Source organism: Schistosoma mansoni, chromosome 2 (genome assembly GCF_000237925.1).
Source record: "Schistosoma mansoni strain Puerto Rico chromosome 2, complete genome".
Taxonomy (NCBI): Eukaryota; Metazoa; Platyhelminthes; class Trematoda; order Strigeidida; family Schistosomatidae; genus Schistosoma; species Schistosoma mansoni.
The window spans coordinates 31,035,984-31,053,546 of NC_031496.1; the positions used below are offsets into that span (position 1 = coordinate 31,035,984).

Genomic DNA, 17,563 nt, shown 5'->3' on the forward strand with positions numbered 1-17,563 from the left:
TTTTCCATGGTGGTCTAGCTTCAATTGACTCACGCTTTTAACTGTTTAAAATATGTTCCTGAACTTTGAAAAATATGATTTACTTACATTATGTAATGCAGTCATTTGTTTACTAAATAATAAAAATAATGATGAAATGTAAAAAAAACTTGTTACTATGCATATTTAAAAAAAAATTATATTGACCAATCAGAACTCATATGTTATATGAATAATTTTGTAACCCAATAAATTTGTTTGTTTTAGTTTAGATTTGGACAAATGAGATGAAGGGTAATTCTTCAGATATGTTTCAGAAGACAACTGTATGTTTACTATGAATAACGAGTTACATGGGATGAATATTATAATATGCTTAAGTGTTATGCTATACTTATCCTCACTTTTCTTTAAAAAAAAAAATAGAAAGCATATTAACTAGCATAATATGGATTGTGATTAGTTGTAGAAACTAGAGAGTTTTTTTCTTATTTTTGTCTCATCAAATGTGTGTGTCAGAAGGGGATTTCGTGGAGATTTTAGTAATTTTATATAGTTGAGATCGTGAGTCAATTGAAGATAGACCGCCATGGAAAACCTGGAAGCACTGGACGGCCGTTTCGTTCAATTGTGGGACTCCTCAATAGTGCGCATCCAAGATCCCACCTCGCGAGCGAGATTCCAACCAACGACCTATAAGTTTCGCGCCAGAGCACTTAACCGATATACCACTGAACCGGCATCGGATGGTGTTAATGTCTGACCTCAATCAACCCACGAAATTGCGCGACCATCTTCCATCGTACGCGCGAGACTGGTAGGTCCTGGGTTCGAGTCTCGCGAAGCGGGATCGTGGATGCGCACTGCTGAGGAGTCTCAAAATAGAACGAAACAGCCGTCCAGTGTTTCCACGTTTTCCATGGTTGTCTAGCTTCAATTGATTCACGATCTCAACTATATAAAATGTGTGTGTACCTGCATACAAGTGCTTATATTCACACTGAGCTGCTGATTTTAGCTATTCACTTAGTTGTAACATATGCTGACAAAGTATGATAGAAAGCCAGTTCTAAACATCAAAAATCGGATAATACAGACTTTTGCTAATAATACATAGAATTAAAAATTAATTAATACATAAATAAGGTTAGTAATATGCTCTTTATCACGATAATTCACTAACATGATAAGTTTAATCATGCTACTTGTAAATAGTATTCGTGACTTCAGAGGTTGGTTAGCATAACTGTGGTGTGGTCTACTTATATCCACATACGTAGTATGTGGTGATGGCCAGACACAATGTATTTTGGCAGAAGATCGAGAAGGAGAGAACAGGAATGAAGCGCAATCGGTACGAAAATGCATGAACAATGAAATCAGAGAAGAAGGACTGATATTTGCAGAAGAAACAGTCATTTTGCAAATTAACTGCTGACTGTATGGTTATCAGAATTTAGTGAAATAGTATGTAGTTTGTACATAGATACATTCGATTGTCCTCAGTCGTGTTCTTGTTCACGACATTTTCTATCGCTGCCAACCAGGAGGAGGAAGGGTGCTGTTCTGCCGGCACCGCTGCGGGTCTGGAGTCGAGGTGCTGGTTGTTTGTGTTATATCCCGGCGAAAACATAAGTACGGGTAACTCCCAGGACCTATTAATGGACGATTATTCTATATATATTCTTATTGTATAACCATTCAGTGACTAGATTATGTATATTCATCTTATTGTTATTATTATTATACGATTTATTGTTCCTAAATTATAATCAGTTTATTGATTACTGTCTCCCACGTTCACAGCCACATTTGGCTTGATCTTGTACAAATATTATTTTATATTTTATGGTGTGATGCGGTCTATCTGTCTGGTATATAAACCGAGTATGTTTGAAATAAATGATTCGTATAGCAGAAGCTGCAATCGGTGTTCTGGACTCAAGTGGAAGGGCTAGGCGGATTAAGGACCAATAAGGACGCTAGATTACTCATACTGATGGAACGTCATTGATTAGTCACAGTGTTAAGGTCGGAGAAGTCGTATTTCCATTGGTGGATAATTCACGTGATAGAAGCCGGACATAAAATCGATAACGAGTAAGCACATGTCCTTTGTTCATTTGTAAAGTTATAACAGTTGGTGACGACCTTGATCAAGTCATAACAGTTTGTGTGAATTAACAAAACATGGGAAATCAGTGGCATCATAACTAATGACAATCAACAACGACATAAACTAAGAACTTGTTAGGTATGAGTGTATAGGTGGGAAATAAATAAAAAGAAATTTACATCTACATGTTACATAATTCCGTTGGCCAAACACTACTAGCAACAACCTACTGTGGGAGAGAAAAAACCAAACTCCATCCAGCAGAGGAAAAGATCAGGAAGAAGCGCTGGAAGTGGATAAGACAGACATTGAGGAAACCACCCAACTGAGTCGCAAGACAAGCCCTCACATGAAATCCTGAAGGTGAAAGGAGAAGAGAAAGACCAAAGAACACATTACGCCGAAAAATGGAGACAAACATGAGGAAAATGAACAACAACTGGATAGAACTAGAAAGGAAGGTCGATGACAGAGTGGGTTGGAGAATGCTGGTCGGCGGCCTATGCTCCATTGGGAGTATGTTACATACTATTGAATGAGGAGAGTGATTTAATTCAAAGTTACTAATTCGATGAAAATATTGTTAAATACGTAGAATGGATGGCATGTTGCCAGCAGTGAAATCCAGTACTTGCGTTTCACTCTGTTTGGGACTGGTCAGCTGGATGTACTCGTATCCCAGAATCGGTGTCTGCATTTTACATGAAAACACCATGAAGTTCCAAACCAGGTAATTCTACCTAGAAGTACATTCTTATATGGTAAACTTTATTAAAACAATTCTCATGATAACGTAGAGTTCCATCCCAGTTTTCCAAATACTGCTTTTAAAAACATCACTTGCAACCACATACTTGTTTATAAACCTTGATCAAATAGTACGTAATAAAAAGGAAGTCAAACCATGTTGGTGATATACTTTTATTAAAATGCTACAGTTCATAAACAATATTGTAAGAAAAACTAGTAAGTGCTTTGAAGACTAAGTGATCTGTAAATATAACACTGAAGTTGCAGCCACAAAAAAGCCTATTCAAGTCCTACTACATCTGTTTTAGTTTCATCAACCTGGTAACCCAAGGCCAAGTTGGTGAACCTTTACTTAACTAGCAACCTTTTATACTTAAAGTCCACACGAAAGAGAATATGTGATAAGTATGAAAAGTCTTACTTTCAAAGAAAACTTATGTAAATTAAAAAAAGATACTTATAGGCTTACGAGTAACTTTGATATTCTAGACGTTTCAGGAAGTGTGCTTAAATCAGTTACAAAATTGGCAATTATTTAACCAGGGCATGACACAATTTCTATAACTCCGGGGAATTTCTACTGAATGCCAACTCAAAGAGGTATATAAAACCTTCACCTGGCTTCTGAATACTCTTTCCAGGAATTCTCACCAGCTTCCAATAACTAAAAAGTCGCTAATAATAATGACTAGATCTAAGCCTTTCCGGTGCATGTTCCGAAAAATGTATCTTCATGCATTAATAGAGTTTTCATAGCTAATATTTATTGTGGGTGGAACCAAAGTAAAGAGACGATCTCGGGGAATTCTAAACATAATCCTTTCAAACCTAAAGCGCTTATCCTGTTCAAAATTGGGTTAGCGATTAAGATTGGCATTTGGGGTTAGAAGTGAGGACAAGAAATTAAAGTTAGGATTTTCAACTCGAACTGACGTCAGCTATATTGTCTTATCTGGTCTTATGGATAGATGAATTTCGTGCACAAACCCCAGAATTGTTATCACAAATCCGATCGGTTCTTTCCTACTTTTTGTAGTTGCATTGTATTACAAAGAGAATTGTAACTGGATATATTAGCTGTGAACTGAGTTGTAAAAGTAACGAGTACCTTTCCGTTCTTACCGTGATAAAACTGTTAGTGTGTACTTCTATGAAAATGACCAATTGGATAGCGTGGTAAAATTAGTGGTATCCTGTACATTAGGATCATGAAAACCTAAAATAGTAATCTATATCAATTTGAGTAATAGGATGTTAGATAGGTCGGTGGTAGTTAGTAGGAAAACACTGAACCTACATTTGGTGCTAGCTCTTACAAAGAAGATAATTGGTTGACTAAATTCAACTCTAGACTTTTATCCTTGGTAATAATATTAAGAATAATTATTGTGAAACTTTAACTATCAAACAAAATACTCACAGCTGGATCGTTTTGGATAATCAGAGCCTCGAAAAACCGGAAGATGAATTCCTCACAACTCTGAAACTGAGTTGGGTTTTTTCTTAAATAGTTGTGTGGCCACAGTCTAACTAGCTAAACAGTACTCGTAGCAACAGAGTTGTTTCCTAAGTTATCCAGTAGCATGTCTTCGTATTCCCCTGATACTTTCATTGTGTAATTATTCACATATATAAGATACTAGGTGCAGCGGGAAGTTAATTAACTGTTAGTAACGTTAAGCCTCAATATATTTTTCCAAATTATGACCGATCTGAAACCACGTACACCTATATAATACCGTCCACTTACAAATAAAACCGACTTATTAATCAATAAACATTTGCATTCTAATGAACGAGAACTTCAGCGGGGAAATCAATTTATATTTTTATAATTGTCTACAGTACCTCAGTAAAATATGAAAATCACACATTAAATAGATTATTTACTCATCTTCCTTCAGTTGTCCTTTACAAACTTTATAGTTCTTACAATTCTGTCGTTATTCTAATTGCTATTCTCCTCAAATTAATCTTATGCTGGTAGAGATTCCAATTCCGATTGCTGCTACATATTACTTATATCTGTCAGCATAAGTAGCATACAGTACAGTATCACTCAAACGTTTTATGAAGAATGAACACAATCGATCATATAGCTATCCGACTTTTAAAACATTTGGGTGGATTTTAAAGATACTCATTTAATTATCCTTGGCTGTTTGAACAGCGCTTCAAAATATTAAGTATTTTTCCAAACTTTGATTGGATCACATTGGACAAAAGGTGAATACAATTAGTTAGTTTTTTGAAATCTATGTTACCTTAGATGATTATCAAAACTTAGTGTACAAGCAATAACCTTATGTAAATGATCTTTTCTTTGCACCATATATAAAATGGGTACCAATGTACAATGAGCAAGTCGTCTTGAAAATTACTCGAGTTATTAACATTCATTTTAGATAATTGCTCCGAATCTTAAAAGACTAAGGAAAGAAATAGGTGTCATGAATTAAAATGAAAATTCCGGCCTGATGATTGGTCAAGACTTGTATCACTAAGAATTACAAATGTAGATAAGTTTTTCGAATGAACACTCAACTGTACACAAATTAGAAGTAATTTGTTTACCAGGATCGTAGTAATCAAGAAGCCGTCCTTTTCCGATTATGGTCGAACTCACTATATGTATAATTATGCATGAAAATATGAATAGAAGCGAAAGTTCTTTATGGCCATCTGGTAAGTCAGTTACCTAGGTACCAAGACTTTTATGACACTAAACACAGCATTCATCCTGAAGATGATAATGATCCCTGATTGACCTCAGTCGGCGTGTCCCAGGGAAGCATTAAATTCCGAACGGATATTTCGTTCTTGTATGGTGTCTTTTAGAGGCACACGCCCACATCACGACGGATCAAGCCCAGGACGTTTAGGTCATGCAGTAGGGGACTTAACCATTGGTATGTTGACCGGATCATAGATCAGCACTGATAAAAATACTGTTTTGTAGTAGACAACCATCCTATCCTATATGGTTTTTAATGGTACCTTAACTGCTGTTATTCTGACGAACACTACCTAAAAATTGAAATAAACTCCCCAAAATCACTTCATATATGAACTTTATTTAGTTATTAAGGTTCAAAATTCAGTACAAAAACATCTTTATGTGCAGACTTCTCACTCCTAAAAAAATTTGATGAATTACCACAAAAATAATCCCAGAAATCTGTAAAACGTATATAATCATACGGAATTCTATGTAACTATGTTAGAACATTCGGATTACTTAGTGATAAAAGGTGAGTTGATATACCTTTTTCTTGCATTGTAGAACAGTACGCCTGTTGTGATACCGGGTTTAAGTTCTCAGGTTGAAATATAACTATTTGTTAATTGACTACAGACTTTTGCATTGAGATGTCTACAAATAGAACATACTAATAAGCATGCGATGATGATCATTTCAGAAGTCTGTTTATGAAAATAAAGGATTGACAATGAGAATCCTATCAATCCTATCAATAGCATACATCACCTATCATTTTTAATCTTATAAAACAAAAAAATAAACTATTAAAGCCCCCAAATGCCCTGGTACGGCTGAAAGTGGGGGGGAGTCCGCTCTCCCTCACAACATGCTCTCATATGGCCACGCGTATATAGCCTCTGACAGGGAAGTCCTACTCACTGCCTTCTCGTGGCATTACTGTTGTTTACGAAATTCAGAGGACGAAAAGCAAATATCCGGTGCTTTAACCGGGTCGGTGGACAAGGCGAGTCCACCTAGGGTAGTTGGAAAACCCAGATTCCAAACCAATGATGCACATGGACTCCAGTATCATGAGGGAACAAATGGCGTATGAATAAATCGTTGGTCACTGGCTACCATGAGACTACAACTCCTCACGATGCTCCACTGTCTTGTGGATCAGGCCTCTAGGTCAAAGGCTCCGGGCTCCCCTAAGAAAACCACTTGCTTCAGTTTCGGCACCTGGACAGTATCACAGCCCCCACACATATCAAATGAGATTTGTGTGGCGTATATATATCTGGTACCCCCTTGTACCAATAATTATGTATTTAAATAAATAAATAAATTGCTAAACAAACCGAAATTACTGACTTATTGAATTACTTTCTATAAACTAGTCACGCTCATGAACACTTAACCTCTAGATCATTGACCTAGCATTCAATAGTGTTTAGATCGAATCGTCAATTCGAATGAAAATACTACAATCTTCATAAATCCCCAATAATGATAAAAGTTTACTTTCATTTCTAATAAAGTATATATATATTCAAAATGATTAAAGTTATCTAATGAATACAATTGAATGATCAATGATTTCATTTTATTTTCTTATTATTATTAACATTTTTATATTGATTTAATTTGGAAGAAAATCTAGCATAGAAACGATGATACAGTTGTTGTAAGTCGACCAAAATACTTAAATAAACAATATAAACAATAGAACGATACCATTTACTATATAATGAGAGAGAAAACAAATGGAAAGAAAGAAAGAATACTTTATTAGTTAATAAACACAGCAACATTATATACAATATTGAGAAAAAATTCTTTTCAGAAGGTGTTTTGTGGAGATTTCAGTATTTTCATAGTTGAAATCATGAGTCAATTGAAGCTAGACCATCAGGGAAAACCTGGAAGCACTAGACGGTCGTTTCGTCCTATTGTGGGAATCCTTCTGATTATAATCATATACTTACTAGTGACTGACTTCAAGGGATGTTTCCTGAAGTTCTAGTGGGAAGCAGTGACCAGTGGAGTTCAAACTAAGTCTGCTGTGAGATATCAACTCACTGATGACATTGGTGAATGGTTGCTCAATTTCGTGGATTGGTTGAGGTTAGACATTAACAGCGTTGGATACCGGCCGGCTCAGTGGTCTAGTGGTTAAGTGCTCGTGCGCGAGACTGATAGGTCCTGGGTTTGAATCTCGCGAGGCGGGATCGTGGATGCGCACTGCTGAGGAGTCCCACGATAGAACGAAACGGCTGTCCAGTGCTCCCAGGTTTTCCATGGTGATCTAGCTTCAATTGACTCATGATTTCAACTATGAAAAAATTCTTTCACAAGATGATAGTGTTAATGATGGATTATACAGTGAATTTAAAGTAATTAGTACCTTGGATAAATTTCGATAGTGTAATAAGAAGACGAAGATTATCAGAACTATGTGATACGAAAATTCAAACCCCCCTTTTGTTGTATATTCAAAAACAGTTTGTTCTCATCTTAAACCTACCCTGGAAACATTAGTTTATTATCCAGAGTGAATAAGTTTCAGATTGTTTTTACATTACTATTATTATTATTATTATTAATATTATTATTGTCCTTGTCTCCTCTTACCCCCCATTTCCAGTCCAGTTGACCTTTTATGTTTATATATAAGTGTTCTTAACGAGTATATGTGTGATCAGATTGCTTGAACTGTATTGCACTAATATCTCGACACATAGTTCTGATAATCTTCGTCTTATTATACAGTGAATGTTTTAAAAAAAAATATTAATCGACTTTCGTGCTTTTCTTTTTCAAAGGTTATAACTACTAAATCAATGAAGATGTTTGAATAGTTGAGATTAAAATCATATTTAAATAAAGTATATAGTTTGTGTGAGTAATTTACCTTGAAAAATCAGGGTAACTTCTATAATGATGCATTATTAAGCGTATCATGTGATTGGAGGCGATCAGTTATAGGTGTTGGACCAAAGTTTCATGCTATCTGATACCCTGACGCTTTCTATGAAATTCGAATCGATCTGAGTCGTTACTACTTAGTTGTTTGGATAGCAACTAATCTTCTATAAAACTGATATATTTACACTTATTGATCATTGAGTAGTGACCAAATTCATGTTCGTTTAGTTTTTCAACATGATTGAATTCTATCAGATAATTTGTAGTTGATACTGAGGTACATTATGTTATGTATTTGCCGGCAGCTGATAAAAGGTGGTCAATCAGTCAGCTACAACGTAGGATCAGACACATTAATTTTTCGGTCAAAGTTTCCATACCTCATTAGCACAAGTAGATGAACACAAAATTCATAGAAGTAGTAATATATAAAAGAAAGACTGCATATAAGGATATTATACAAGAAAAAAGAATTAGTTCGTAGAAAGGAGTGTATACACGGGCGCCATTGTGATCGATCTTTAGATATGTCACCCAGAGTCTCCAACCATTGGTTACGATAGTCACGCAGACCCCAACCATACAATCTGAATCTAGCAAAATGGTTCAGACTAGAAGTTAGTGACTTCAAGTACTATTACTTACCCGGTGATCCCAACAGACACAAACAATATTTCTAAGGTATCAAATACTAGTAGCTCACGAGTATTTTCTACCCGTAATGGCCACGTTTCGCAGCCGTGAATTAGAACAGAGCGAACTGCTGCGCAGTATACTCGTCCCTTAATTGATAGACGGATATCTCGCCTTCACCATAGATGACGTGAGTTGGCAAAAGCCAGTCGATAAGTTGACCTCCTGGTAGGAGATCAGTTACTGAAGATTCAATCGACGAGGACGTTATTTCCAGCAGTAGGTCCAGGATGAGATTAAACAGAAATGGAGATAGTGGACAGTCTTGCTGGAAACCACTTGAGGTTATGAAATGCCCTGGTACGGCCGAGAGTGGGGAGAGTCCGCTCTCCCTCTCCAAATGCTCTCACATGGCCACGCGTATATAGCCTCTGACAGGGAAGTCCTACTCACTGCCTTCTCGTGGCATTACTGTTGTTTACGAAATTCAGAGGACGAAAAGCGAATATCCGGCGCTTTAACCGGGTCGGTGGACAAGGCGAGTCCACCTATGGGAGTTGGAAAACCCAGATTCCAAACCAATGGTGCACATGGGCTCCAGTATCATGAGGGAACAAATGGCGTACGAATCAATCATTGATCACCGTCTACCATGGGACTGCATCTCCTCACGATGCTCCACTGCCTTGTGGACTAGACCTTCAGGTCGAAGGCTCCGGGTGTGGCCCCCTAAGAAAACCACCTGCTTCAGTCTGGGCACCTGGGCAGTATCACAGCCCCCACACAAATCAAATGAGATTTGTGAGGCGCATATGTATCTGGTGCTTCCTTGTACCAATATTTATGTGTTTAAATAAATAAATAAAACAAAATATGAAATTAGACGACAGTTCGCCATAAACTCTCACTCCACTGGTAGTGTTCGAGTAAAGAACCTTCACAAGGTTTATGTACTTCTGAGGTATACCTTTCTATGACAGACACTGCCACAGAACCTCTCGGTCTACAAAGTCAAATGCTGATTTCAAGTCAAAAAAACGATCATTGTTGGACGCCGATAAGCATGTTTGTGTTCTAAAACCTGACAAATAGTGAATATGTGGTCGATACAGTCACGACCAGGTATGAAGCCAGCATGATTTTCTCGTGTTTGCAGTTCACGAGTCTTAGTTAGGCGCCCGATAATTAATGAGTCTAGTATTTTAAATGTCATCTTAGTCAAACTAATCCTTCTATGGTTATCACAGGATGGTCTTGACCCCTTCTTATATATTGGGACAAACAGAGATTGTGACCAGTCGGATGGGATTACGTCCAACTGCCAGATTTTAGACAAAATATTAATCAACCTGATCGTTAAAATTGGACCACCATCCTGAAAGACCTCTGAAGCCAATTCGTGTGGACCAGCTGCTCTTCATCGTTTCGGATTAGCTATAGCTTTTTGAACTTCAACTAGAGTCGGAGGACCTACTTCAATGTTACATTCAGACTGTTTGGGAATGGTGGGTAGTTGTAGATTAGCTGAACGCCAGCTGAACTGCTCCTTAAAATGTTCCGCCCATCGTTCTAAACGTTTTAATCAAGACCACTAACTAATGAACAATATGGTTCAATGATTGATGTGATAAGCTCGGATTATAGTGTTTTCTAATGTGAAGTTCAACCAAATCATGTACCATGAACGAAATAATACCAAAGAGCACAATTGGATCGATAAGGCAGTAATCACAAACTGTCGAGAATGTTGAATTCCCTGAAAACCTCCCTTTTTCTTGTAACCTTGATTTTATAAATATGAATTTCCATTAAATTGAGCCAAAACTCTTAAATTTTTTACCACAGATAAAGACATCATTTTCATATTATCCGGCTACACTGTTAGTATGCCAAACGTTTACTCTATTTTTAAAATCTTTGTAGATACATTCATAGGCATGTGATGTTTGCTTGAATAACTGACTGACTTTACTGGGATCAATCTTATTTGATGTCTACCGATATATCATCCTTATAAAACTATTTTCATGATAAGTCAAAGTGAAGAGAGAAAAGAGAAATATGTTATCCAGATATCTGAATCTAGGTAAAAAAAATATCACCGTTAGTATTACGACACATCAGTAATATTGTGGTGTGGGTTACTTATATCTACATAACTAATCAGTCAGTCAGTCAGCTACAACGTAGGACCAGGCACATATATGCATTGGTCCAAGTTGCCATACTTCGTTAGCACAACAAGAAAACCGGACTCATATATAACTATAGTCAGGCATAGAATGTATTTCAGTAGAAGATCGATAACGAAACGCAATTGCTATGAAAATTCATGAACGATGAAATCAGAGGCGATGGACTGATATTGGCAGAAGGAACAGTCAAAATTGAGAAAATTCATTGGTAGTTTGCAAATTAACTGTTTACTGTATGGTTGTCAGATTTTAGTGAGATATTCTGTAATTTTGTGCTCAAATACATTAGATCGTACTCACTCATGTTCTTGTTCACTACAATATGAGTAGTATATAAGTAACTAAAACTAAAAAGCATCATAGGAAATAAAAGTCAACTAAAAATCAAGGCTTAATGTAAAAAGAAGGAACAGCTTTCTAGATTTTATTGAACGAACCAAAAAAAGACATACAGATTGAAATCCATCCTCTGCTTTTTATTGGCCTCCAAAAATTCACGATGAAATACTCCCATATCTGGCAACTTATGTCCAGTTGAATTATTTTTAATATTTTTCATCTCTTTTTCTAAAAATGCATTTTTCGCCTATGAGAATAATGGTGATGATAATAAGGATATAATGTATTTATATCATGTACAAAACTTTAACAAAACTATATTATAGATCAGAAGGGGTTTAGTGGAGATTTCAGTATTTTCATAGTTGAAATCATAAGTCAATTGAAACTAGACCCCCAGGGAAAACCTAGAAGCACTGCTGAGGAGTCCCACAATAGGACGAAACGGCCGTCCAGTGCTTCCAGGTTTTCCATGGTGATCTAGCTTCAATTGACTCATGATTTCAACTATGAAAAAACTATATTAGTCGCAGAGAAATCAAAACGATCATAATAATATCTATTTTGTGTAAATACTATTGAAATAAAGATTTGCATAAAGATCTACCTTACCATCATGTGTACCTACTTTCAACATACTGACAACCTAGGTCAAAAAGGTATTTAGTTATAAGGAAGTTGATAAACCTAAAATATTTGTACACTTCACAAGGAACTTGATGAAACCACCAATGATGACCGTACTAAAAGACAGTTGTTTGATGACAGAATATCTCATTTGTACTCAAACCAGTTGGCCAGAGCTTTACGCAGATCACAGAGATTACTTAATTAATAATTTCGATCGAATAAAGAGGATAATAATCTACACTAAATGAAGTACAAACACTAAGATAACAAGAACGTCGAATAACCGATGAGAATTCACATTGTTTCGATAATCAATCACAGTTCAATTCTGTCAATTAAATTGGTTTTGACACCAATCCAGATAATTTGCAGCCACTTACAACCTGGAGATAGTGGTTATATTTATTTGAAGTAAATGTATACATCAAATATCAGATATCCAGAAAATTATTTATCGATCAAAACTGGCTAGAAAAACAGATAAGTATGGGAGAATTGTATGACATGTGGTCGAATATATTCATGGCGACCAATGTGAAGATTCTGAAGGAAAACTTTCAAATTGATTGAAGATGTGTTTCTAGAATAGCAAACGTGATGTCAAAAATTAGGCAATAACGACCACGATGAGGAAGTAGTTAAATAGCTGAACTGTGTAGCGTGTAAGACAGTCATTACTCAGGAACACAGTAACTTCGCATATTATCAATCGATCGGGGCATTTCATCCCGTAATTTGACAATCTTCAGACGTATTTTCCTTAAAACGTATATACGGCTAATTAATAAAACAAGTGCTAACCGTTTCAGTAGTAAAACGCTAAAGTAAATTATCGTCTTGAACTTGTCAAAAATTGTGAATGAGTGAATGAACAACGATGATCAGTCAAGTTTGTCAATACAATCTATCAACACAACAGAACTTGAGTGTGCAACCAAAACAAAAAAATTAACTGATCACTTAACCAACTCTATTTTAGGCATGAAAATGGGGTTTTTCGATAACAACTAACACAATACACTGTATATTATGTGTACAAGAAGGATACAGTTTTTAACTGATACCTAAAAAGGCTTAACGATATAAGAAAAATAAATATAGAAAACATATAGGATTGATCAATGTCAGATCTTCCAAAAGTCAAACTCTTTAGTAATAAAATTCATCTTAACCAGTTGTTTGTAGAGCAAAAACTACACATTATTGAATTGGAAATTAAGAGTAGATTGATCATCATTGATGACAAACAATAGGTTTACTCTTTAACTTACATTCACCAGGCACTAATGATCAAGAAATTTAGATAAAGTATAGAAACTTTCCATGCTACAACAGTTAATACAGTTATTAGGGATGCTAGCATTGGTAGTTAAAAAATTCGTGAATGCCATTGATGTTAAACTGACCATACCCATGAAACGTAACGATACACAGTGTATGGATGCAGAAAACGAATAAAAAGATATTGTGTACAAAAGCCATCTGTAGGTAGTGTCCAGAAAAATCAAAGTAATCATTCTCAAACTTTCTGACACTAGAAAATAACAAAACACACCTTTGAATAAGAAAGATTGTACAGTGACCAGTATTCATTTAACCAACGCCAAGTTTCTTGACAAACGGTTCTATATTTTAATTCCAAAGTAGTTTCATTCGGTTTAGATTTAAACTTTAATGGGTGGATGTTTGAAGAGTGCTGAAACGAATAAGGGTTGTGACAAGGCCAGGGTGGCAAGTCTTTTTTTGAATCCTGACTTTCCTTGGTTTCAACAGATATTTTAGAAAGCTGTTTGTGGTAACCCATAGGAATAAACTTGTTGCCGTAGGCAAGAGATTGTGAACTGACCGAATCAATCGATTTGAACACCTTCGTACCGTAAGACCACATATTTCCCAGGAAATATCTGCCTTAATTCATCTTCGGGTCGACCAATAGTTAACCTTTTAAAAAATAATTACAATATGGATAAAATTTACCGGCACTCAAAAACTATAGTTAGCAATTATAAAATAACCAAACATCTAACACGAGTGTAAGGAAGTTGTGCGAGATATGGAGGGCGAAATGAGCAGATTCATTTAAAAGTATAGTTAAAGCAGGACAGAAGTTAAGCTTACGAAAATACATGCGCAGAACAAGACTTGAATAAGTCTAAAAGAATAAACCACTTTATAAAACACATGATTAAAATAATCAGCAGTGATCTGCATTATGAAAAGCTTGTGATCCTCTTGGCAACTGGAATACTGAAATTAAAGAAATCTAGTACAGGGAACCCTTTCTTCAATGAATTTCAATCCTGTATAGCCTTACTCAGTAAAATCTCTTCAAATATAAACTTAATAGCGGGCTGCGAAAAAGTGACCACTATGACCTAAGTAGCGTAATAGCCTGGAGGTGAAAACGTAATTTTTCAAGATAATAAACTTACATTTCCCCTCCTTCAACTTCGATTAGAATATTATAATTAATAGCTAGGTCGAAAAACGAAATAATCTTTAAGGTACTCCTAACCTTATCACTAGTATAGAATAAGATTATCATCAACCTGTTGATTTTAAACACCTTAATAATTTCTTAACTACAAAATTTAAAAAGACGAAAGCTCACAATGCTCTTTTCTGGAACAAGACAACAGGTTTGTGGGTGTGCGATCTACTTCAAGATGTTTACTAGTCCCAGTTTCTGAGAATCACTAATCTAATGGACATGGACAAGAGCACCCACCTTAAGGAAGATCAGCTACCTAATTTTTATTCAAGCTGTATAATTTGAACGTAAACCTTACGTTCATGTGCTCAATAAACAAACAGGGTACACCAGAGTAAAATAAGTGGGATGCCTTGGATATCAGTCATAAATTAACAGAACTATATATTGTTCTTCGCTTAATCAATCACGTATTTTTTCAATATTATATCATTAACATTTGAATGAAATAACTTGGACGTTTCATAACTATTTGACTAAAATGTTCATCACGTAATGGGCAAACTAATTACATATTACAATTGTAATATCTAAGTTTTTATTTCAAACATAGTACCGTCTACTTTAGTCTGGACAATTGATTATTATCACTAGCTCTATCACAACGGTTGGGTTCAAAGCTGTGTATATAGCTATGAAAATGCCTCAATCTATCTAGCTGATAGTACTTTACTACCATCCCTGATGATCTATTGAGTCAACCTAACTGGGTTTGCTGCTTGGAAATAGACCAGGTGGGTGTGCAGAACACCAATGACCTCGGGGGTCTTATTGACCGTAGTACTCTGGGAACTGACAAAATGTCAACAAGGATACAAGTCCTTTTTAGATTTTCTTAACCTACAACACCGGTGAAATGAAAGTCCTGTCTATTACCAGAGAGAACACAGCGCAACATACATTGTATTACTAAAACGGTTCTGAGAAAAAGAAGACGTACATATGTTGCTTCTGTTTGGTCGCAGGTGTTTCTGAAACACTTGTCAAGTATAGTGGGGATACTGTGGTGTTTAAGTTATGAATAGAGCACTAAGTGGTGATGATAAATCGGTTGCTACACTTTAGTCGAATGAACAGGTTAGGATGCGTTACACATACACATATACATATAAGGAAGCAACTATTGTATAGGAGTCAAGGACGTTTATAACAAAATACAGTTTTATGAACGTGCACGAACCATTTACCTTTCTCCTAATCGCTTCGAGATTATATTTAACCAGTAAGAATGTGCACCAGATCCTACGGTGTTCTGGAAATTTCAGTCCCCGCAGTTTCCTTGTTTGGATCTTACTTGTGATATGTAAAATTGGGGGAAGACTTTCTGACTTCGTCAAGGCTCTCCCTAGCCTACAAAATGCTCCAAAACCTTTAACAGGAGCCCAATACTTCATACAGAAATAGTGAGATTCAAATTAGAAAACGGTATATACACTGTTAATTCCCATTAAAAGGCTACGTAAATTTTCAGAAGCGTTCAGCTGAACGAAAACAACGAAGTTTCAGGAGGGCTTAGATGTCTTCTATCAACCTACTGTTAATTGAGGCAACCGAAAATGATGTATGAGATAACAAGTGTAGGTTTTAAGTCAGATATTACTTTTTTCTTTCTAAATAAGAAAGTATCAGAGAAAAAGACAGGAGGTTGCAAGGGCCCAAAACGGACCATATACCGGTGGAGCGCAGGTTTCCCTACTGAATAATCAACTGTTAAAACCTACTACTGGAGAACATGATATGGGTACCTTTGTTGAGCCTACTCAGGAGAATACTAAACATGCAGAAGTATCCTGGAGAAATCATGCTTTCAAACTTCTGCTCTTAATACATAAATCTGAGTTTGCATCTGATGTTAAGGCAAGTTCGGTCGAATACATTTTCTGCACTTGCACTATGCGTTTAAGCATTATTAAAACCTAGGTAATGTAGCTTAGGTGAGTTAAAATAATCTTACTTAAGAGTCTATTACAAGCTATCATGTCATCGGATTGTAAAATATCAACATCAAAACAGTGCCTTTGATGACCTGCTGGTCTACATGGTTTGTAGAAGAAACATATTAAACAAAGACGTAACAATGAATCGAAAATGATCAAAAACAAAACCAGCTAAAACTAATTGTTGAAATAGTTTTGGCAGATTAACTATGGATAAAATGAGGTTTATTTATAAATGACACGTACTTTGCCTAGTGTAGTTAAGATAGAAAAAAAACCCCATACATGCACTCTCAACATATTTATAATAATACTAATTAAATCTAAACAGAACTTGGAGTTTTACAATAAGCTTTATTCACATAACAATCTACTAGTCGAAAGTCATTTCTAGAAAAACAATTTGGTTTAAATACAGACTAGAAGGGTTGTGCCATAGTACTATGAGCTTTTCTTTTCCTCCGGAACTTGATTTGAACTCTGAAACGATCCGAAATGAAGGCCTGAAAAACTTACCACAATACGGTGAGAAACTAAAGGAAGTGGTTGTTTAAAATCGTTATTACAATTGGAGATTCCCATTCCGAGACCAAAACCAGTCCCGAAAATAAGCGGCCATGGACGCCCTAGGCAAGTTATACAGTACGGGAACTTACTTTTAGCAAGCACTACGGAAAATATGATTCCCCCAAATAAACCAGCACCTAGGGGCCGTTTTAGAAAATGTCATATCGAACCTGTCTTAATTAAGGTATCTGAAATACACCTATCAAGTTTAAATCCAAGTATATCTTCTGACTTCAAGTCCTCGCCCATCTGACTGAAACGCAAGAGTAGAAACGGGCGCCGTGATTTCAATCCTCA

At 36.0% G+C, this 17,563-nt stretch overlaps 1 protein-coding gene across 1 annotated transcript; it reads right to left on the reverse strand.

Annotated features, from left to right (window-relative positions):
• Positions 1-7,079: 7,079 nt before the first annotated feature.
• Positions 7,080-14,226, reverse strand: Smp_147820 (putative protein C14orf153 precursor). Its single transcript, XM_018796360.1, has 3 exons — positions 13,827-14,226; positions 11,755-11,888; positions 7,080-7,289 (listed from the first exon to the last, which is right to left on the reverse strand). The coding sequence occupies exons 1-3, from the start codon at positions 14,157-14,159 to the stop codon at positions 7,148-7,150; spliced, it is 609 nt and encodes a 202-aa protein (XP_018650581.1). The 5' UTR covers positions 14,160-14,226; the 3' UTR covers positions 7,080-7,147.
• Positions 14,227-17,563: the final 3,337 nt, after the last annotated feature.